The sequence below is a fragment of the Hippopotamus amphibius genome, chromosome 1 (assembly GCF_030028045.1).
Source record: "Hippopotamus amphibius kiboko isolate mHipAmp2 chromosome 1, mHipAmp2.hap2, whole genome shotgun sequence".
Lineage (NCBI taxonomy): Eukaryota > Metazoa > Chordata > Mammalia > Artiodactyla > Hippopotamidae > Hippopotamus > Hippopotamus amphibius.
Window position 1 is genome coordinate 11,949,860 of NC_080186.1, and position 20,939 is coordinate 11,970,798.

The following is a 20,939-nucleotide window of genomic DNA, read 5'->3' on the forward strand; positions in this document are numbered from 1 at the left end:
CCCGGCCTGGGTGTTTCTGCTGCCTGGCACGGGGTGATGAAAATGCCACCATGGAAGGGGGCGTCCGTTGCCCCCGCAGCCCCGAGACCTGAGCCCAGGGGCCCCCTCCGTGGACACCCCATGGCATTCTCCTACCCCGTCACGTCAGATCGTAGGGCAAGGATGGGTCCTCATGGAGAAAAGCTCTTGGAAAATGGGGCAGGAGGAGGGCAGAGAGGCCCCTGAGGGTAACAGGCACTGGCATCTCCTCTCTCAGGGGCCACGGAGAAGCCATACCTGGTGGAAGAGGCTGTTTCTTACAACGAACTTGACTATGTGTCGGTGAGTTCAGCCTCCCCGGCTGGTGTGTGCCGTAGGGCAGGGTTCCTCGGGCCGCCCGCCCTTAGAGCTGCAGAGCAAGTCTGTCCCCTGCCTCAGCCCTGGGGGTGGGTGCCAGCTCTTTTCTCAGAGCAGCTCAGGTACTGATGCCGGGGATAGGACCAAGCCCGAGGGTGCCTCTTCCTCCCCTATGCGTCTGACCATCCCTCCCCACCTCGTGGTGACCGCAGAGTGTGCTTCCTCCCTCCCCAGCCCACCCTCCACCTGGCCATGGCTGCCCTTCCTGGCAGCCATGGCCAAGCCCTGCGTGCATGTGAGGGTGTGGTTTCTGGCAGGTGGGCCTCGACCAGCAGACAGTGAAGCTGGTATGCACCAACCGCAGGAAGCAGTTTCTGCTGGACACGGCGGACACGGCCCTGGCCGAGTGAGTGACACGCCCCCCTTCGCAGGCCTGGAGGATCGGCATCCGGCATCCCCCGCTGGCCGGACCACAGCCTCCAGGGCAGAGGGCGGGGAGTGGCATGCAGAGGGGCCAGCAGAGATAAGTTCCCTCTGCAGCCTACAGGCCGGGCAGAGAAGCAGGGAGGTGACAGGCACACTGACCGACTGGACACCTCAGACCCCACAGAGCAGAAAGGGGCCCGCAGGAGAGAAAGCGCAAGCCCTGCTGTGGGGCCACGCGTGCCCCACGTGCTTCCATACGAAAACTGTCTGTCCTGAGATCGGGCCTTTTACAAGTCCTGCTGTATCACCTCATCCAGTCTTCCCTTGCCGTCAAAACCCAAAGCCCCTTGGCCACTGGGAAGGGTTAGGCCTTTCCCAGGCCGCGGTTTGATGGCCGTGGGCTGCTGCCACGTCGTTGTCCCGCCCGCTGCCCTGGTTCCAGCCAGGTCCCTCCCCCAGGATTCTGTGACCGCTTCAGGCTGGACGTCCTCGGGACTATGTCATGTGCCTTTGAGGGGTGGGGGCCCCAGGCCTCTGACAGCAAACCCCACTCTGCGTACAGGTTCTTCTTGGCTTCTCTGAAGTCAGCCATGATCAAGGGCTGTCGGGAACCACCCTACCCCAGCATCCTGACGGATGCCACCATGGAGAAGCTGGCACTGGCCAAATTTGTGGCCCAGGAATCTAAGTGTGAGGTAAGAACCTGGGGAGGAAGGGGTGTTTTTCCCGAGATGCCAGCCCTGGTATTAGGCTCAAGAGGTGCAAAGAGCTGTCTTCAGCATTTCTCCATCACCCGTCGGGGAGGGGCTCTCCCGCCTGGCCTGTCCCCTCCGCGCTCGGGATGTGTCCTTACCCCACCAGAGGTCACTCTTGCTTCTGGCCCAGACCTCACCGCTGTGTCCCCTCCCCCCTCCCCAGGCGACTGCAGTTACTGTGCGCTTCTACGGCCTTGTACACTGGGAGGACCCCCAGGACGCGTCCCTTGGCCACGTCCCCTGCCACTGCTTACCCCCCGAGGGCACCATCACCAAAGAAGGCATGCTGCACTACAAGGCGGGCACCTCCTACCTGGGCAAGGAGCACTGGAAGACGTGCTTCGTGGTGCTCAGGTGGGAGCTCCCACAGCTCTGGCCCGGAGGTTGGGGTAGGGGACAGCACCCTCCCCACCCAGGGCCTCGGATCTCCTGGGATATAGAGCTTCTCTGTAGAGCCAGCCATCTGGGGCCCAAGGAAGCCCAGAATGCCCCAGGTGAAGGCCGGGGCTGTCCCCAGGGCTGGGGGCGCGCGTTCCCTGCTGCACCTCTGCAGGTCTTTCTCCACCCTCCCTGCCATAGAAGGCAAGCCCCGGCCTCCTGGGCCTCTGGGATTCAGGCCCCAGCTTGCGGGGGTCCCTGGGATCTGGGTTCCGCCTGGCCCCCAGTTCCTGGGACAGGCCTCACCCCTGCCACGTTGTGCCCCTGCAGCAATGGGATCCTCTACCAGTATCCCGATCGCACCGACGTCACCCCCCTGCTCTCGGTGAACATGGGGTGAGTGTCCTGGGCGATGTGGGCACTGGGCAGGTGTTGGGGCCTGTGTCACTGCCTGAAGGTCAAGGCTCCAGCTAGGCCTGGGGCTCAGGGCTCCCGTCCTTCCTGGCTTGAACTGGCTCTTCCTCCCGTCAGTTCAGCCTCTTCCCCCGCCCCCCACCCCCCACCCCCCCGCCTCGGCCCCACCTCCATTCAGTGCCCTGGGGTCTGCTGAGCTCCGGGTGAATGTGGGGAGGGGTGAAGCAAGAGGAGCTCCCCGCCTGGAAAGGATCCAGTCAGATGGGAGGCAGTCCTCCAGTCTGGTAGGGAAGGCGGTCCTTTCCCTGGGAAGCGCCTGACCTGATGGGGAGGATGGAGGAAACATCAGGCCCATGAGGGGGCATGAATAAATGTGCACTGATTCTGAGGGTCAGAGCCAAGAGCGGATTCTCAACCCCTCACCTGGCCCTGATTAGGTGTCTGGAAGGACCTTGGTGATTCTAGAGACAGAAGGTATTACATAGGGATGGGGTGGGGCTGCCCAGCAGCTGTAAGCCTCTCCTTTGAGCCAGAGGGGTCCGGACCACCTTCTTTGTCCTCCAGCCCTCAGGACTCCGGGCCAGGCCAACCCCAGGGGCTCCCCGGTGCCACCCCTGCCTCCTCGCTCCCGTTTCACCCTCCTCCTCTGGCCCAGGGGGGAGCAGTGCGGTGGCTGTCGGAGATCCAACACCACGGATCGGCCCCACGCCTTCCAGGTCATCCTTGCCGACCGGCCCTGCCTGGAGCTGAGCGCCGAGAGCGAGGCTGAGATGGCCGACTGGATGCAGCACCTCTGCCAGGCCGTGTCCAAAGGGGTGAGCACCTCCCGCCCGCTGCTCACTGCCTCCTGACCCCTCCCGGGATCCCCACAGTCCCTCCCCCAAACCCAGGCAAGTCACCTCCCCAGCCTCTGAGGACCAAGACGGGACCTCCAGGGGCCAGCCCAGGAGTGAACCCTGGAGCTTAGGGCCACCTGTGGCCTGATATTCCCACCATCACCCCTGTTGGCCCCTGAACTCCTGTGGTGGGCGGAGCCTGCCTGACCTCTGGAGGGAGGAGCGAGGGGGCTGACTGCCCCGGAAGGGGGGGTGTCCTGGCACAGACCAGGCCTGGCGAGCTCCAGCTTGCCTCTCCCTGCCACCTGCCGATGCCCTGCAGGTCATTCCCCAGGGGGTAACTCCCAGTCCCTGCATCCCCTGCTGCCTGGTGATCACCGACGACCACCTCTTCACGTGCCACGAGGATTGCCAGACCAGCTTCTTCCGCTCCCTGGGCACCACCAAGCTGTCCGACATCAGCGCCATCTCCACGGAAACGGGCAAGGAGTACTGTGTCCTGGTGAGCTGGGTTGTGGGGCGATAGAGGCAGGCCCTGCCAAAGGAGCGCTGTGTCTGCTCACCTGAGGCCCCTGCTCTCCCCAGGAGTTTTCCCAGGACAGCCAGCAGCCCCTCCCACCCTGGGTCATCTACCTGAGCTGCACGTCTGAACTGGACCGATTCCTGTCTGCACTGAACTCTGGGTGGAAAACCATCTACCAGGTACCCAGCTGCCCAGGGCCCCGGGGAGCAGAGCCATTCCCTGGGGAAAGGAGCCCTGCACGGCACAGACCGAGGCGGGAGGCGGGGGCCTAGGGCAGCGCCGTGCTAGGAGCTCCGCGGCGGACGTGAACAGGCAGGACCAAAGGGGCAAAACCCTGACTCCCAGTGAGCCTGAGGCGAAAGCTGAGCGTAGAGCCCGGGAAACGCCATTCCTGACCTTCTCAGTTCCCAGCAAAAAGCGCTTACAGTGGGGCTAGAGCTGTGCCCAGGTGGTGGGGACGCCAGGCTGAGAGGGCCTCACTGAATGCCGGGACAGATCGCACTTTGAGCACGTGCTGGGCTGCCCCTCGGACGCTCTGGACCAGCCCTGGGCAGAGTGCAGTTCCACAGGGATGTTCTCAGGCACAGAGCCCGCCTCCCGGCCCCACCCCCAGCCCCCACCCCGAGATCTGGGGCCTTCCCTGGAAGGAGGTGGCTCAGGGAGCATCACCTGGTTGGCCTGAGCCCCTCCTTGAGCGGGAGATGGCAGCAGGGAGCTCATGGTCCTGGGGCACGGTAACACCTGGTGCGCAGGGCCCCACGGCCCCTCGGCTCCCCGCGGGGCTCCTGGCACAGCCCTCAGGTTCCCTCCACGCCCCGCACAGGTGGACCTCCCCCGCAAGGCCATCCAGGAAGCCTCCAACAAGAAGTTCGAGGACGCCCTGAGCCTCATCCACAGCGCCTGGCAGCGCAGTGACAGCCTGTGCCGGGGCAGAGCCTCCCGGGACCCCTGGTGCTGAGGCGGAGCTGGCTGGCATCCCGGTGGGGCAGGAGAGGGAGGCACACGCGAGGCTGCTCGGGGCCAGGCTCCCACCCGAGCTCCTGGGCAGCAGAACCACCGAGTGTGGCACATGGTCTCCCTCCCGAGGATGCAGAACGCGTGCTGAACCCTCTGGGCTTCCTGCCCAGCAGGTGGCGACCGGGAAGTGCTGAGTGCAGAGGGTCCGAGCCCCATGGGCTCTGCAGATGCAGTGGTATCCTCGCCAGAGCCACCGCCTCAGTCCACGAGGGGAGTGGAAGGACTGGGAGGGCAGGAGCCCCTTCTTCCTCCCCTGGGTCAGGGGCCCGGGCAGAGGCTTAGGCCACCCTGGGGGCTCTGAGTGCCTGGCCATCCCTGTTCATGTTTGAACATTCACCCGGCTGGGAGGGAAGCTGGAACACCGAGGTCTCAGTGCATGTCTTCTCCTCACTAACTCCATCCCCAAGCACACTGCTCCCTGCCTTCCAGGGCCTGGGGGGCTGCAGGGGGCCGAGCTGGCCCTCCCTGGCTACCAGGAGGCCCTGCATGTCCACGGCCCCCTACCCTGCCTCCTCCAACCCTGGCAGTACCTGGAGGACCCAGGGATCAAGCATCTCCTTTTGCCGGGAGCAAAGCAGAGGGAGGAGGGCTTGGAGGGGAGCAAAGGCCACCAGCCTGTGTCCCCTGCTAGGCTGGAGCCAGGTCGTTCCCAAGAGGGCCCTCTGGGGGAAGGGGTCAGGTGGCCTGAGTTTTGTTTTTTAAAATAAAATAGACATGTTATATTGCCAAGACTTGTCACAGGCCCTTTTTGACCAGGGTGGAGGTGAGGGGTCTCTGACCCTCCTCTCAGGCCACTCAGCCCTCCGTTCCTCATTCATTCCACAAATGCTCTTCCGTGAATCAGATGCTCTGTGCCCACAATGGGAGCCAGATCACCCACAGCTGCCCCTTGGGAACTCACTGTGTGGAGGTGGTCTGGCCCTGGGAGCTTCCTGGCCTGACCTTTGCCCTCCCCCCCATTTCCTGCAGTGGCCGGGGGAGGGCAGCCACCAGCTCCAGTCCCAGGCCCTGTCTACGCTGCCACGGCAGGGCAGCCTACCTCCCCTGCCTCCCCAGCTCTGGGGGCTGATGCTGGCCCCTCGGGATAAACCCAGGAGAATCTGAGCTGTCCCCAAGACCTCTTGTTGAGCGGCTACCCTGGGGCTGGCCAGATGTTGCACAGCCTGCCAGGCCTAGGAGGAGCTCTGCAGCCCTCAAGTCCCTCAGCACTGTGGCCTCTGGGGCCTCACACCTGGGATGGACACAGGCATAGAGGCCACATAGGTGGGGTTCTTGGCAGGGTGGCCCTGCCTCTGGTTGGTTTTTTTTTTTCTTTGTTTTTTTTTAAATTTTATTTTTTTAATAATTTTTTTTGGTTGCGTTGGGTCTTTCTCTAGTCGCAACGAGCAGGAGCTACTCTCCTGTGAGGTGTGTGGGCTTCTCGTTGCAGTGGCTTCTCGTTGCGGAGCATGGGCTCTAGGCACACAGGTTTCAGTAGTTGTGGCACATGGGCTCAGTAGTTGTGGTGCATGGGCTTAATTGTTGCATGTGGCATCTTCCCAGACCAGGGCTCGAACCCGTGTCCCCTGCACTGACAGGCGGATTCTTAACCACTGCACCACCAGGGAACTCCCCCTGCCTCTGATTTTGACTGGGACCTGGGTGATGCAGGATGGCCCTGGCAGGAGAGAGGTACCATGGGGCAGAGGCTGAGGTGGGCATGGTGGTTCTGGCCCCCTACCTGAGCAGCCTGGCACCTGACAGTAGTGCCCAGGGGTGGGAGGTCCCTTCTCACCAGGCACAAAGGTCCATTTCCATGCCTGGGTCTCTGCTGCAGAGAACCACAGCCCGGGAGCGGCTCCCACCAGACGGAGGGGCAGGACTAGGGGGCAAGTCCTCACCAGGTAGGCCACCAAAGCCACAAGGTCGCTTGTTGAGACACAATGGCCCCTATTTTTCCATCTCCTACCCATCCAGGACCCCCAGGCAGGGAGGACGCGGGCTGCCTTTTGTTGGGCGAAGCACTGTGCGAGGCATTCTTCACACATTTGTTATCCTCCAGTGAACCTCTGCACTGGGTATCCTATCTCCATCTTACAAACAGAGAGACCGAAGCTCAAGGAAAGGAAGTGACTTGCCCAGGTCACACATAATATCAGAGCCTGGGATTCCAGATCAGTTCCACAGCCCCCCGGAGCCTTCTGCTCTCACTGGCAGTGAGACCATAGTAGTCATCGGTCTACGGTCTGAGGCCGGGAAAGGGGACGTCACACAGTGGCAGGAGTGGGAGGGGAGAGTTGCTGAGTTACTGGGAGGAGCCTCCCAAGCAGCTGCCTCTTGCCCAGGGGCCATGAGCTGTAGCAGGACTGGCCACGCTGGAGGCAGGGCAGCGGCACCAGCCCTTTGCCCCAGGGCCACGAGGAAGGCTGGAGGACCAGAAGGGCAGGAGGAGATGTCTTGGCTGACTGGCGCTTTCTGCCTGGCACAGTCTCCCTCGGGGCCCAGGTGACCTTTCCCCCAGATCCCAGGGTCCAGGCCCTCCCCTGCAGGGAGGTGTAGGGGACGGAGGCAGCTGGGATTGGTCCAGAGCTGGCGGGGGCGTGTCCCAGGCTCCCAGGAAGGAGCAGAGCAGGTGGAATCCCGAGATAGACCAGGGGCTGCCTGGCAGCCGCAGGCCTCTCTGACCCGGCCCTCTGCCCTCCAGACATGGCCCCAGGCTCCCTCGATCCCCAGCCTCGCAGCCCTGCAGGGGTGAAGACAGCCTAAGCTCCACCACCCCAGGCCCCATGTCTATGCCCCTGACCCGGGCACAGCCGGTCCCTGGCCCGGAGGCCATGGAGACGGTGGCCCCAGCTGTGGACCTGGTGCTGGGTGCGTCAGCCTGTTGCCTGGCCTGTGTCTTCACCAACCCCCTGGAGGTGGTGAAGACGCGGCTGCAGCTGCAGGGGGAGCTGCAGGCGCGGGGCACCTACCCTCGGCACTACCGGGGCTTCGTGGCCTCCGTCGTCGCTGTGGCCCGTGCAGATGGACTGTGTGGCCTGCAGAAGGGGCTGGCCGCCGGCCTCCTCTACCAGGGCCTCATGAACGGCGTCCGCTTCTACTGCTACAGCCTGGCGTGCCAGGTTGGCCTCACGCAGCAGCCAGGTGGCACCGTGGTCGCGGGCGCTGTGGCAGGGGCACTGGGAGCCTTCGTGGGGAGCCCCGCTTACCTGGTGAGTGCCTTGTCTCCATCCACTCCCACCCTGTGACCCAGCTTCCGGGGGGGCCCTGCAGCCTCCTGGGCTGGCCTCCGTGGAGCAGACGGGGTGGGGCAGGCTGGGTGGGGCTGCGCCCTGGAACATCCCCGCCCGGGCCTGGAATCTGCCCCTTCGTCCAGGGCACCAGGGCTTTGTCCTGAACCTCGCTTCCCTGGGGCCCCACTGGTCCTGAGCCAGGGGACAGGGCGGAGGGTGGCAGGGGGTGTGCTGGCTTGGATCCATCGTGGTCCCTTGTCTTCCTCTGTGGCCTGTGCAAGGTAAGCCTAAGGCTTCCATTGAGTAAGAGCCGCATGTCCTAGCCTGGATGCTGTAGTCCTCATCTCTCTTGGTCCCCAGAACAGCTTTCCAAGGGTGAGCAGACAGACCGAGAGAAGGATAGGTAACTTGCCCCAAGTCACACCCAGATGCAGACCCAGGCCGACGCCAAAGCCTCATCCCCAACCCTATCCCACGCACCCCCGAAGCTGCAGCTGTGGGCTTAGGGAGGTCTGGGTGTCGGGGCCCAGGGAGGGCTCGTCCAGGCTCTTCTAAGTTTTCATCCCCAGGCCCTGTGTCACCTCTGCTCTCACAGATCAAAACGCAGCTGCAGGCCCAGACGGTGGCCGCAATGGCCGTGGGGCACCAGCACCATCACCAGGTGGGGACCGTCACTCCCCGGGCTGGGTTGGCTGGGTGGGCTCCTGGGTGGGCAGGGGCTGCCCCGTGACCCCATGCCCTCTCCCCGCAGAGCGTCCTGGGCGCCTTGGAGACCATCTGGCGGCAGCAGGGCCTGGCAGGGCTGTGGCGGGGCGTGGGTGGGGCCGTGCCCCGGGTCACGGTCGGCTCGGCTGCCCAGCTGGCCACCTTTGTCTCCGCCAAGACCTGGGTGCAGGAGCAACAGGTGAGGCGCTAGGGACACCTGTGCCCACCCACCCGCACTCACAGGAGTGGGGGGAGGGCCTCCTGCCTCCTTTCTCCCTCTCTGTCCGGGCCCTTATCCCACCCCTGCATCTCCAGCTGGACCCCACACGGGGAAGCCCAGGCGGTGGTGACAGACGGGGACCCTTAAGAAAGCCGAGGGCCCGGGCTCTGCCCTCGGGGCCGTGACCCTGTCCCTTGGATCCAGCAAGAGCAGGGAGTCAACAGTGAACCCTCAAGCTGTAAAGGAGCTCGGGGTGGTGGGGTGGGGAGTGGCCGGAGGGGCCTCACCTGCCCCTCTTTCCCCAGCTCTTCCCGCGCCCAAGGTGCTGCGAGGCTGAGGAGGGCCCCACGGGGTGGGTAGAGGGCAGCTGCAGGGGCCAGCAGCCTGTATGTCCCCCCAGTGGCTCCCGGAGGACAGCTGGCTGGTGGCCCTGGCCGGGGGCATGATCAGCAGCGTGGCTGTGGTCGCGGTCATGACCCCCTTCGACGTGGTCAGCACGCGGCTATACAATCAGCCCGTGGACAGAGCGGGCAGGGTGAGCAGGGGACAGGGGAGGGGAGGGCCTGGGAGCTGGAGGGCACCCCCAACACACACCACACACACACACACACACACACACACACACACACACACACACACACACACACACACACACACACACACACACACACACACAGACGGGTGACATACACGCACACTCAGTAACTCGGTTTGTTTGCCGAACGCCTATGCCCCAAGCGTGTGCTAAGCATTTACACACCTGGATTTTAATCTCTCCTCACAACCACTTTCATTTTCCTGATGAGGAGACCAAGGCTCAGAGAGATCAAGTGACTTGCCTGAGGTCACACAGCTGGTAAGTGGAGACGCCTGAACTGGAATCAAGTCCCGACCCCACAGCCTCATAGACGCACACGGGCCATCCCTTACGCTGCTGCAAGGTGTGCCCAACACAAAGGTGCCCTCCACAGGCTGAGTTAGTGATGAAACCCACCTGCGTGCCACTAACCACGCTGAGCCCCTGCCTGGAACAAGGGGCCCCTTTTTAACTTTCACAGCCCAAAGGGTCACCTTTGTGTGATTTGCCGAGCTTGGAGGAGTGCCTTTTTTTTTTTAATTATTATTATTTTTGGCTGTGTTGGGTCTTCGTTGCTGCGCACGGGCTTTCCTAGCTGCCGTGAGCAGGTGCTACTACCTGTGGTGCTCGGGCTTCTCATTGCGGTGGTGTCTCTTGTTGCAGAGCAGGGGCTCTAGGCACGCAGGCTTCAGTAGTTGCAGCACGTGGGTTCAGTAGTTGTGGCCCTCAGGCCCTAAAGTGCGAAGGCTTCAGTAGTTGGGGTTCATGGTCTTAGTTGCCCCGTGTCCCCTGCATTGGCAGGTGGATTCTTAACCACTGTGCCACCAGGAAAGTCTGGTAATGCCTTTTCTGATGTGCCCCAGAAGCCCTTACACACAGACACACTCCACTGTGCTAGCCAGGGCCCCGTGACGCCTGTAGTGATGTCTGCCCTGTGTCTGTCCCCAGGGCCAGCTGTATGGCGGCCTCGCGGACTGCCTGGTGAAGATCTGGCGGCAGGAGGGCCCCCTGGCACTCTACAAGGGTCTGGGCCCCGCCTACCTGCGCCTGGGCCCTCACACCATCCTCAGCATGCTCTTCTGGGATGAGCTCCGGAAACTGGCCAGGCGGGGCCAGCGCCAGGGCAGCTAGGTGGCGTCCTTCACCCTGACACAGCCGGGCACGTGGCAGGAAGCGACGGCCCGCTCCAGCCGGGGACGGCCGCCCCAGAGCCGGCCCAGGCCCAGGCCCCGCCGCAGGTTCGGGGAGAATGTAGACAGCTGTGGTCAACCCAGCCCCATGGCCCACCCAGGGCCAGCGGATCCACCTCGAATCACCACCCACTCTGCTCTCCAGAATGTTCTCTTCCCTCTGTCCTGGGTTCCCTTATCCCAGAGCCTTACTCCTTGTTATAATAGCCACTCCAGGGCGTGAACGTCGCCGTGAGCTGGGCCACTTACATGCACCAGCTCGCTTAATCCCATCACGGTGTGAGATGGTATGACTCTCTGTTACTAATGAGAAAGTGGAGGCTCAGAAAGGTGATGTGCTTTGAGCAAAGCCACACAGCTTTGAAGGGGCAGAGAACCCAGCTGTGCCCAGCCCAGACCTGTGCTCTTGGCAAGAGCCAGGACCATAGAGGCCAGAGTGCCACACCCCCCACACCCCCGCCCGAGGGATCACTGTGCATGTGAGGAGGCCGTGGCGAGCACCCTGAGGCCGGCTGTCATGGTCTGTGTTAATCTGCCAGGGCCACCCAGAGGACCTCAGGCTAGGCGGCTTAAACAACAGAACATTATTTTCTCATAATTCTGGAGGCTAGATGTCTGATCAAGGTGCCGGCAGGGTTGGTTTCCTCTGAGGCCTCTCTCCTTGGCTTGTAGACGGCCATCTTCTCCCTGTGTCCCCACGTGGTCTTCCCTCTGTGTGCCTGTGTCCTAAGCCCTTATGAGGACACCAGTCATATTGGATTAGGACCCACCCTTAGTGACCTCATGTTAACTTAATTAGCAATACTTCCTTTAAGAATTACTTTAAGACCCTATCTCCAAATCAGTCACATTCTGAGGTTAGAACTTCCGTATATGAAGCTGAGGAGGGGGAGGGGACACAATTCAGCCCATCCGCTAAGGGCTTTTCCTGAGGGTCTCCTAGATGCCCAGCACAGATTCTCACGACAGTTCTGAAAGGTAGTGCTTGAGGTCCCCGTTGCTCAGGTGAGCAGACTCAGCTCCTGGGAAAGGAAGTGACTTGCCCAAGGCAGCAGAGCTGGGTGTCCTCATGCCAGGCTCTTTCCCCACGCTGCAGCCACACTCCCCCCGACGGGCGTGTTCCCAAGGCCTGCACTGACCTCTGTGCTGGGAGGTGGAAGGTGAGTCCCTGAAGGGGCAGGACTGGCCGAGGTCAAGCAGCCTGAACTGCCTTCCCTGCGACATCTCATGTCTGCAAGGAGCTGTCCCCCAGGGGCCGCCCTCCTGCACACTCCAGACCAATAAAGTTTTCTATTTTGTCTACTCCAACGACTCCCCTCTGCTGGCAGCCTCCGTCTCCCGACCCCTGAGCCCCCACCCTTGGCTCGCTCTCTCCTAAGTCTGAGAAAGGAGAATCCAAAAGAACGGGGGCGGGCCGGCCCCACCCCTCGGGCCAAGCGCGGCCTGCCACCTAGTGGACACGGCGGGGATCGTCAAGGCGGGCTGCCCCACGGCGCGGGAGAGGAGGGCCCAGAGCTGGACCCCAGCCTCGGGCTGGTGGAGGAGAGACGCGCCCCTCCAGACCTTGGGCTGAGTACGCAGCCTCAGGCCCAGGCCCTCTGGGGGACAGACCCCTCTCCTTCGAGACCCCAGGCTGAGAAAGCAGAGCTGACCTCAGGCTGCGGGGGGATCGAAGCCCCCTTCCAGACTTGGGCTAAGAGGGGGTGCGCCCACACTTCAGACTGAGAGGGAGAACCCAGACCGGAGGCGCCGGGGGGCGGGCAGTGGGCAATGAGGCAAGGCCTGGGGACCCAGGAAGGCACTGTGTGGCAAGGCCCAGGGGAGGGTGAGAAAAGCAGGACACAGAGCGCAAACGGATGGACACCAAGGGGGAAAGGGGTGGGGAGTGGGGAGGAGGAATTGGGAGACTGGGATTGACATATAAGGAATATTGATACTGTGTATAAAATAGATAACTAATGAGAACCTACTGTACAACACAGGGAACTCTCCTCAGTGCTCTGCGGTGACCTAAATGGGAAGGAAATCCAAAAAGGAGGGGAGATGTGTACATGTAGAGCCGATTCACTCTGCTGTACAATATAAACTAACACAATATTGTAAAGCAACTATATTCCAATTTTAAAATGAATAAATAAATAAAATTCAAGAGAGAGGAAAACTGAAAAAAAAGAAGAAAGAAAAGCAGGACAGAGACCAGCCCACCCAGAGATGTCCCCCACCCCCATTCTGCCCAAATGGGGAACCCCTGGCAGCGGCCTTAACCCAGCAGCCCAAAGGTTTAAGGCCCTGGCTCTCCTCCTTCCCCTTCCTCCCCTTCCCCTGGGCTTTTGACCCCTGCCCGCCCCTCCCCTCGCCTCCACCACCTTTGCCCGGCGGCGGTGACGGTGACGTGGCAGGTTGCGGTCGCTCGGGTGCCGACCAGGCCGGAGGCTGGGGCTGGATCCCGGCGGCCATGTTCTCCCTGCTGTCCCTCCCCTCCTGGCTCCCCAGCCTCCCCTCCCTCGAGTGGGGCTCGGGCCTCCTCGACGCCCTCCTGCAAGGTGAGCGCCTCCCCCTCCCCCGCAGCCCCGCCCCCTCCCGGGCACCTGCTCCGTGCAGGTCGGCCCCCACCCACGTGGGTCTCCCACCACCCCCTCTGCCCCCTCCTCTAACCTCACCAAGCTGCCTGCCCTCCCTACCGCCCCCGTCAGGCCTCATCGGGGCCTGCGGAGTCTCCGTCCTGAGCAACCTCCTGAAGGTCTACTTCTTCGTGGGCTGTGCCAAGTGAGTGCCCACCTCCCTGGCCCACTCCCAGCCCCCTGGAGCCCACACTGCGACTCTGGCCTACGAGGGGAGGACGGAGGGGAAGAGACCACCCCACCCTAACCCCAGGGCGTGGCTGGGGGCACCAGGACCCCCCCCCAAGGAACAAGGCTGGTGGTTCTGCCCCCTGCTGCCTGTGCCCCCTCTGCCCCGACAGTGACCCGCAGCGGAGGCTTGAAAAGGAGCGGCTGCAGGCCCAGTGGGCCTCGCTGGAGACCGTGCACCTGGCAGGGCTGGCCCTGATCCTGACCGTCGTGGGGGTCCGGGTGGCCGCCCTCGTGGTCCTCGAGTTCTCCCTCCGGGCTGTCTCCATGATGCTTTCCCTGGACAAGGTGAGGCCACAGGGAGGTGGTGGGTGAGAACTGCCCAGCCCTGGGCCCTTGTTTTCACCCCCAAATACAGGAAACTGGGCCCAGTTTGAGTTTCCACTCAGAGTGGATACAACCCCAGTCCAAGAAGATAATATAGCAGCTGCTGGATGTCGAGAGCTTCCCATGAGCCAGGCGCTGTGCTAGATGCTTTGAGTCTATCCTCTCATCCTCAGAGCCACAGCGTTCGCCGTGATCCCAATTTCACGTGGGAGGCTAAGGCTCAGAGAGGCTAAGGGGCTTACCCGTGGCCAACACCCAGCAAGAAGCAGAGTCAGGCTTTGACCCCAGGTCTTCAAAACTCTGACCCACCACCCTTCACCAAGCAGATGGTCCCAAGTAATAATCATGATTGAAACTAAGCTGAAAGAAATGATCCCAGTGGGGCTTCACCTGAAGGCAATATTCCCTCTTTGGGAACTGCCTCTGAGGTTCTTTCAGGCTCCAGCCTCCTACAGAGGGGAGCATCTGTACCTTGACACCCTCTGGGTCCCGCCACGGGGAGGAGCGGCCTGAGCCCCCACCATCGCGGCCCCTCTCTGCCACCTCCCCCGCCCAGGGCTCCCGGGGCACCGAGAAGCTGCAGCTGTACCTACGGTGCCAGTACTCTCTGGGCTGCGGGCTGACCTGCGGCCTGAGCTTCCTGCAAGAGGGCGCCCCGCACCGCACGCTGAACCTGCTGCTGGGCCTGGGGCTGGCCGCGCTGCTCAGCACGGGCGCCCGGCGCCTCCGCCGCCACGTCTGCCAGCTCTACGAGCTGCACAGCAGCCAGCGCTACTGCGGGATCTGCCTGGGCCTGCTGGCCGGTGCTCACAGCCTCCCCCGGCTGCTGGGCCGCACCCTGGCCGTGACCTTTACAGTGGGCAACCTGGCAGCTGTGGCCCTCATCAACCGGGACTTCCTGACCACCTCAGAGGCCGTGCGCTTCTGGACACCGCTCACCATCTGCTACACCCTGCTGGTGATCTACATGCAGGGTAGGGGCTGCGGGTGGCAGGTCATTCACTCGGCACGCACATCCACCGTCTGACCCGGGTCCAAAGCTGTGCTAGGCCCTGGGGAGGCTGACGACACTCAGACCCTGCCTCTGCCATCCCAGGTCACCCAGTCTGGTGGCAGGGGCCTTGCAGTGGGGCAGCTCAGAGAAGGGTACATTGTGCAGAGGGAGCCCTGGCGAGACAGTACTTGGATGGACTTTGAAGGATAAACAGAAGCCCCTGAGAGAGGTGAGGGGAGAAAGGAGATCCTGGCAGAGAGAACCATATACACCAAAGCCCAGAGGTGAGACAAGGCATGAAAACGGAGTGCCCTTGTCACCGGAGGCACAGGGAGGGAACAAGGCTGGACGGGTTCACAGGGGCCTGATGGAGAGCTGTCATCAGCCAGGCGAGGCGGTCTGATGAGAAGTCACTGCAGGGTTTTAAGCAGGAAAGAGTGGCCTGATCAGATCTGGGCTCTAGGAGGAGCCACCTGGCTGTGGGGTAGAGTTGGAATAGAAGAGGTAGGACAAGGAAGGGCAGTCAGGCAGGTAGAGCAGCAGGTGCAAAGGCCCTGAGGTGGGAACGAACCTAGCGTGCTTGATGAAAACGGTGAAACTTGGGGGTAGCGAACAAGTCAGAGATGAGATGAGGTTGGAGAGGAGGCTCCAGTCAGATGGGGCAGGACCTCACAAGGTAAGGAGTTTGGAGTTTACTCTAAATGCAGTGGGAAATCCTGGGAGAATTATAAGTAGAGGAATGATTTCATCTCGTTAGTGTGTTTAGAAGGCTCCTGGCTGCTGAGGACACACTGAGTTGTAGGCTCAAGACCAGAAGCTGGGAGCCCAGGGAGGAGGCGGCTATGAGAGGTGAAGGGGGCTGGGACCTGGATCTACTTGGCAGAAAGAGCTCACAGGGCTTTACTGATGGGAATGCAGGAACGCTGAGTCAGGAAGACCCCTGTCCTGCCTGCAGGAGGAGACTGCAAGTGGGCAGTGAGGCCTGGGAAGAAGTGCCTGGTGCCCTGTAGTTGCTTAGAGTGGGGGTGGGGGCAGGAGGAAGGGAAGGGGGCTGCCTGGGGAGGGGAAGGCTCACACTGAGGAAGGAGGGTGGGGGAGCTGGGGGGTCCCGGCCCCGACTCAGCTGGATCTCAGGGTGGGGCTGCGGGTACCGGGCAGGCAGAGGGTGACAAGGACCCTGTCTCTGTAGAGGAGCAGCGGCAGCTCTCCGGCCTGCAGAGCCAGGTCCAGACGGTGCTGGTACGCATGTGCGGCCTTTTCGTGCTGCTGCTGACGGTGGGCCGCTGGCTCGACCTCCTGGGCATCCTCGTGTCCCTGCTGGGCGAGCTCTGGTGCCTGGTGGGCATCCGCGCCCTGCTTGACCTTTGCCAGATGCAGGTGGGCACCACCACCCCAAAAGTCTCCCAGACCCTGAAGCCCTGCTCCACACAGCCCTGGGAGCCTGCACAGGTTGGGGTTAACTTTTGACCCCTCGGTAGCCAGGGTCACTAGAATGGGGCCTTTGGGGGCAACCCCCCCACCCTTAGTCTCCCCATCCGGTGCCCCAGATGCCCCCAAATGGGAGGAAGGTCGTGGATAATTGGAGGCCTGAGGCCTCCCCATGGGAGGGGGGAATTGAATGGCGCTCTCCATCCTTTCCTCCCTGCCTGCCCTTAGGATTTTCCATCCCAGAGGCCTTCGGTGTCAGCTCCAAGCCGGCCCTGGCCCTCAGCACCTGCCCAGCCCCAGGGGACGGCCCCCTCCTGACTGACCTCAACAAGGACTGGGAGTCTCTCAGGGCTGTCCAAGCTCACCTGGAGGCCTTGACCCCAGGATGCTGCCTGGAGGCAAAATGGCAGGCCTGCCCCCCACCTGGAGCCCTGGGGACCCCCAGGAGGGAGGGGAGGATTTGAGCCTGGGGCTCTCAGAGGGTGGGGGCACCTGGAGGCCGCTGGGGTAGCCCTCTTTTTCTCAGGGTGGGCCATGGATACAGCCCCTCAGACCTGCCTTCCCAGGGGTTTTGGAGGGCGGGGAGTGTTGCATCCTCGGAATGGCTTCCCCCTTTACCAACCTCCCTTGCCCTTTCCACAAACAATAAAAGTGATTTTCTCAGATTTTTCTTAGAATCATGAATGCACAGAGAGGTGAAGAGGCTTTTCTAAGGCCACAAAGCTCTTCTGACGGGGGCAGGCTCCTGGGATATGTGCCAGGCTGGGTCCCTGGGGTTCAGGAATTTTATATTGAGGTGGCTGAGGAGGTGACGGGAATGCAGCGGTGTGGATGGGCACATCATCTAGGACCCACCTGCTGTCCTGGATGGAGGATGCCTGTGTCCTGTCCCATCCTAGGCTGAGAAACAACTGGAGGGAGTATTATGCTTAGGCCTCTATCCGTGCCCTTGGTCCCCAGCCTCTGACCCTGACGTGAGGGTCCTTCCCATATCAGCCCCGTTCAGCCTTGTATGCCCTGCAGGGCCCAGTGCGTGAAGGCCACAGAACATATAGAAGAAGGTTGGATACCAGCGCCTCTGCTTACCTGCTGTGTGGCCTTGGGTAGGCCACTGCCCCTCTCTGAGCCTGTCAAAAGAACAACTACTGGGACTTCCCTTCCACACTTCCACTGGAGGGCGCGCAGCTTCTATCCCTGGTCCTAGTCTAGGAACTAAGATCCCACATGACTTGCAGCACAGCTGGGGGGCGGGGGGCGGGGGGCCCAAGAAAAAGAAGAGCAACTACCATGTGTTGGGCACTGTGCTGAGATTCTTTATCTCATTTCATTTTATTTTATTTTTTACATATATTTATTTATTTATTTATTTATTTTTATTGGCCGTGTTGGGTCTTTGTTGCTGCACATAGGCTTTCTCAAGTTGCAGAGAGCGGGGGCTACCCTTCACTGTGGTGTGCGGGCTTCTCATTGCAGTGGCCTCTCTTGTTGCAGAGCGTGGGCTCTAGGCACGTGGGCTTCAGTAGTTGTGGCACATGGGCTCAGTAGTTGTGGCTCACAGGCTCTAGAGCGCAGGCTCAGTAGTTGTGGCGCACGGGCTTAGTTGCTCTGCGGCATGTGGTATCTTCCTGGGGCAGGGATCAAACCCATGTCCCCTGAATTGGCAGGCAGATTCTTACCCACTGCGCCACCTAGGAAGTCCCCTCATTTCATTTTAACATCAGCCTCAAGAGGCAGGTACTCTTATCCCTTTTTTTTTTAGTTTTTCTTTATTGGCTGTGTTGGGTCTTTGTTATTGCACGTGCGCTTTCTCTAGTTGCAGTGAGCGGGGGCTACTCTTTGTTGCGGTTCACAGGCTTCTCATTGCAGTGGCTCCTCTTGTTGCGGAGCATGGGATCTAGGCACGCAGGCTTCAGTAGTTGCGGGACCTGGGCTCTACAGCACAGGCTCAGTTGTTGTGGCGCACGGGCTTAGCTGCTCCACGGCATGTGAGATCCTCCCGTACCAGGAATCGAACCCATGTCCCCTGCATTGGCAGGTGGATTCTTAACCACTGTGCTACCAGGGAAGCCCCCCTCTTATCCCTTTTTATAGATTCAGAAACCAAGGCTCAGAGAGGCTAAGAAACTTGCTCAAGGGCACACAGCTAGTTAGTGGCAAAGCCAGGATTCGAATCAGGTAGCCTGACCCCCAGAGTTCAAGTGCTATGCATGCTCCCTGCTACCCACTTCCTGTTGACGAATTGGGGCCAGGGAAACTAACAGAGGTGAGCATAAAAAATATGGCAGGTCCATTACAGGCAGGTTCTGGAATATGGTTCCCACAACCTTTTGTCCAGATTAGCCTCAGGCTCTACCACACCCGTGTTCTCCTGGCCCAGGCACCCAGCCCACAGGGCAGTTTGGTTCCATGAGGATTGAGGGCCCCCACTCAGGGGCCCTTCCCCAGGGGAGACCCCACAGGGCAAAGGAGACTCCCAGCCAGGGGGCTTCCAAAGGGGTTATGAGAGTCAGGTTGTCTGGGAGAGGCAAGGGAGGCACCAGGGAGGAGGTGGGACCTGGAGAAGGTTCTTGGAGGATTCCAGACCCTGTTGGGTCCCACTTCTCAGTAAAGGCCACCATGGTCCCCCAAAGGCTACTGCTTTGGAGCAGACAGAGTCTGGTATAGGATTCCACTGTCCTTCGTGGGTGCACCTGAGATACAGGGACAGGCTGGCCGCAAGGCTGGACGGGGGGTTTCAGCTCATTGCTCCAGGAATGGCCACCCAACAGCGAGCCCAGCTTCTGGTCCCCTGCTCTCCATCCTACCCCTAGGAGGGGACTCTCCGCCCCAGAGTCGCTGAGGTGGGGGACGTGCCTATGAATGCCCCTCCCCCAGTACAGGACCCAGACTCCCTCTGCCTGGGAGTGTGCTTGGTTCCCTCTGGTCAGGAAGTTGCCCCAGTCTAGCAGGAAATGTCTCAGTTAGGTGGGCACAGGGCCAGCCCCTTGCCAGGCCCAGACTGGACACCGGGTTCCAACTCGGGCCTGATGTTTTTGCTGGAAGGTTCCATGGCCTCCCAGGCCCCCACACAGCCTGGGACTCAGTGGGGACAGGGCTGGGAGAAGATTGGACTTGGCAGTCCTTTCCTTTTTATGGGCACAGGGACTGTTTTCCAAACAAAAATTGGGCCACGTGGGCTGGAATAGGATTCTTTTCTTATCTATTAAATTATTTTTGTGAAAATTCTGACAAGGGTATAAAAATTAGATCACTCTAGTGAGGTCTACCAAGCAAAGAGAAATGGGCCTGAAGTCCAGAGGGCAGAGGAAATTCAAAAGGTATGGTCTGGAACTGGGGCATGAAGCTGAACTTGTTCTGCCACAGACCATGAGAGCCCCAGCCCTGGGCTGGAACCAGCATCCTTCTGAAGAGGTGGGAAACCGGAGCCCCAGGCCCTGCTAAGAGAGGATGATAAACTCTGGAGCACCTGGGACTGGGGTGAGCCTGCCTCCTCCCTCCTGAGCCCCCCACCTGTGGCTTTTCTGAGCTATGGCATTGTCCCTCTGGGTGTCCTGCATTCCTTCACCTATTACTGAACATCTCCACTGGCCAGGCTCTGGGCCAGGCACTGGGGAGGAGCAAGATGCATAATTAGCAACTGGTACTGGGAAGAAAAAAGAAAGAAAAAAGTTGGGTAAGGGGATAGAGTGATGGGGCGAAGGAGAGGGTATTTGTTATCACCAGCTGCGTAACAAATGACCGCAAAGCTCAGCAGTGTAAAACAACAGATGCACATTGTCTCACTTTTTCTGTGGGTTGGGAATCTGGGTGCAGCTTGGCTGGGTCTTCTGGCTCAGAGTCTCACAGCCCACAGCCAAGTTGTCGGCTAAGGTCAAGGCCAAGGCTATGGTGTCATCTTAAGGCTCGACTGGGGCAGGATCCACTTCTGCTCACCCATGTGGTTGTTGGCAGGATTCAGTTTCTCATGGGCTAGTGGATCGAGGGGCTCAGTTCCTTTCCAGATATTGGCTGGGGTCTCTCTCAGTTCCTTGCTGTGTGGGCCTCTCCATAGGGCAGCCCACAACATGACAGCTGGCTTCCCTCAGGGCAAGCAAGGGGGAGAGAGAGATGCCCGGAGCAGCAGCCACCGTCTTTGCAACCCTGTGTTAAAAGCGACATCCCACTGTTTTTGCTGTATTCTATTGGTTAGAAGCAAGTCACTGGGTCTAGCCCACCCTTGCAAGGAAGGGATTGCACAAGGGCATGGCAGAGAGTGGGGGTTCTTAGAGGCCAGTTTATAAATTTATTTGTATATTTATTTATTCATTTATTTATTTATTTATTTGATTGGCTGTGTTGGGTCTCCGTTGCTGCACATGTGCTTTCTCTAATTGCAACGAGCGGGGGCTACTCTTCGTTGTGGTGTGCAGGCTGCTCATTGCAGTGGCCTCTCTTGTTGTAGAGCACGGGCTCTAAGCACGTGGGCTTCAGTAGTTGCGGCACATGGGCTCAATAGTTGTGGCTCACAGGCTTAGAGGACAGTTTAGAAGCTGCCTTCCACAGAAGGCTTCTTTGAGGAGACCTGAATGGACTGCAGAAGAAGGCCAAGTGGAAAGCTGAGGGAAGAACACCCCAGGCTGAGAGAACAGCATGGGTAAAGGCCCTGAAGTGGGAACAAGCTGGGAGAGTTCAGGAACAGCAGGAAACTTTAGCATGGCTGGAGCATCGCAGAGAGGATGGAGTAGCAGGAATGAGGTCACGGAGGTGGGCAGG

At 60.7% G+C, this 20,939-nt stretch overlaps 3 protein-coding genes across 8 annotated transcripts in view; all 3 read left to right on the forward strand.

Moving 5' to 3' along the window:
- PLEKHM2 (pleckstrin homology and RUN domain containing M2) overlaps positions 1-5,414 on the forward strand; it is a 37,631-nt gene extending 32,217 nt beyond the window's left edge. For 3 of the 5 annotated variants that reach the window (XM_057697200.1, XM_057697185.1, XM_057697194.1), the window contains 9 exons: positions 257-321; positions 654-742; positions 1,325-1,457; positions 1,681-1,871; positions 2,226-2,291; positions 2,965-3,124; positions 3,468-3,647; positions 3,731-3,847; positions 4,492-5,414. In XM_057697200.1, coding sequence (XP_057553183.1) covers positions 257-321; positions 654-742; positions 1,325-1,457; positions 1,681-1,871; positions 2,226-2,291; positions 2,965-3,124; positions 3,468-3,647; positions 3,731-3,847; positions 4,492-4,626 — 1,136 coding nt within the window. In that variant the 3' untranslated portion in view covers positions 4,627-5,414. Of the gene's footprint in view, positions 1-256; positions 322-653; positions 743-1,324; positions 1,458-1,680; positions 1,872-2,225; positions 2,292-2,873; positions 3,125-3,467; positions 3,648-3,730; positions 3,848-4,491 lie in introns of those variants that run through there. The other 2 variants (XR_009047746.1, XM_057697209.1) reach the window with 2 other exon arrangements.
- Positions 5,415-5,554: 140 nt separating this feature from the next.
- Positions 5,555-11,886, forward strand: SLC25A34 (solute carrier family 25 member 34). Of its 2 annotated transcripts, none has more exons than XM_057697222.1 (6): positions 5,555-7,169; positions 7,369-7,876; positions 8,493-8,558; positions 8,649-8,801; positions 9,223-9,357; positions 10,348-11,886. In XM_057697222.1, exons 1-6 carry the CDS (start codon positions 7,015-7,017, stop codon positions 10,528-10,530), a joined length of 1,200 nt encoding a protein of 399 aa, XP_057553205.1. In that variant the 5' UTR covers positions 5,555-7,014; the 3' UTR covers positions 10,531-11,886. The 2 variants fall into 2 exon arrangements, with proteins under 2 accessions (XP_057553205.1, XP_057553214.1); XM_057697231.1 differs by having other exon boundaries at positions 5,555-5,948.
- Positions 11,887-13,044: 1,158 nt separating this feature from the next.
- Positions 13,045-16,822, forward strand: TMEM82 (transmembrane protein 82). Its single transcript, XM_057702553.1, has 6 exons — positions 13,045-13,132; positions 13,283-13,355; positions 13,552-13,726; positions 14,322-14,739; positions 15,949-16,136; positions 16,416-16,822. Exons 1-6 carry the CDS (start codon positions 13,045-13,047, stop codon positions 16,503-16,505), a joined length of 1,032 nt encoding a protein of 343 aa, XP_057558536.1. The 3' UTR covers positions 16,506-16,822.
- The last annotated feature ends 4,117 nt before the right edge of the window (positions 16,823-20,939 follow it).

Coding starts and splice junctions, on each gene's coding strand:
- SLC25A34 (XM_057697222.1), top strand. CDS start 7,015: ATGAGCTGTAGCAGGACTGGCCACGCTGGAGGCAGGGCAGCGGCACCA. Junction 7,877..8,492: donor TGGGGAGCCCCGCTTACCTG/GTGAGTGCCTTG, acceptor CTGCTCTCACAG/ATCAAAACGCAGCTGCAGGC. Junction 8,559..8,648: donor GGCACCAGCACCATCACCAG/GTGGGGACCGTC, acceptor CTCTCCCCGCAG/AGCGTCCTGGGCGCCTTGGA.
- TMEM82 (XM_057702553.1), top strand. CDS start 13,045: ATGTTCTCCCTGCTGTCCCTCCCCTCCTGGCTCCCCAGCCTCCCCTCC. Junction 14,740..15,948: donor GCTGGTGATCTACATGCAGG/GTAGGGGCTGCG, acceptor CTGTCTCTGTAG/AGGAGCAGCGGCAGCTCTCC. Junction 16,137..16,415: donor TTGACCTTTGCCAGATGCAG/GTGGGCACCACC, acceptor GCCTGCCCTTAG/GATTTTCCATCCCAGAGGCC.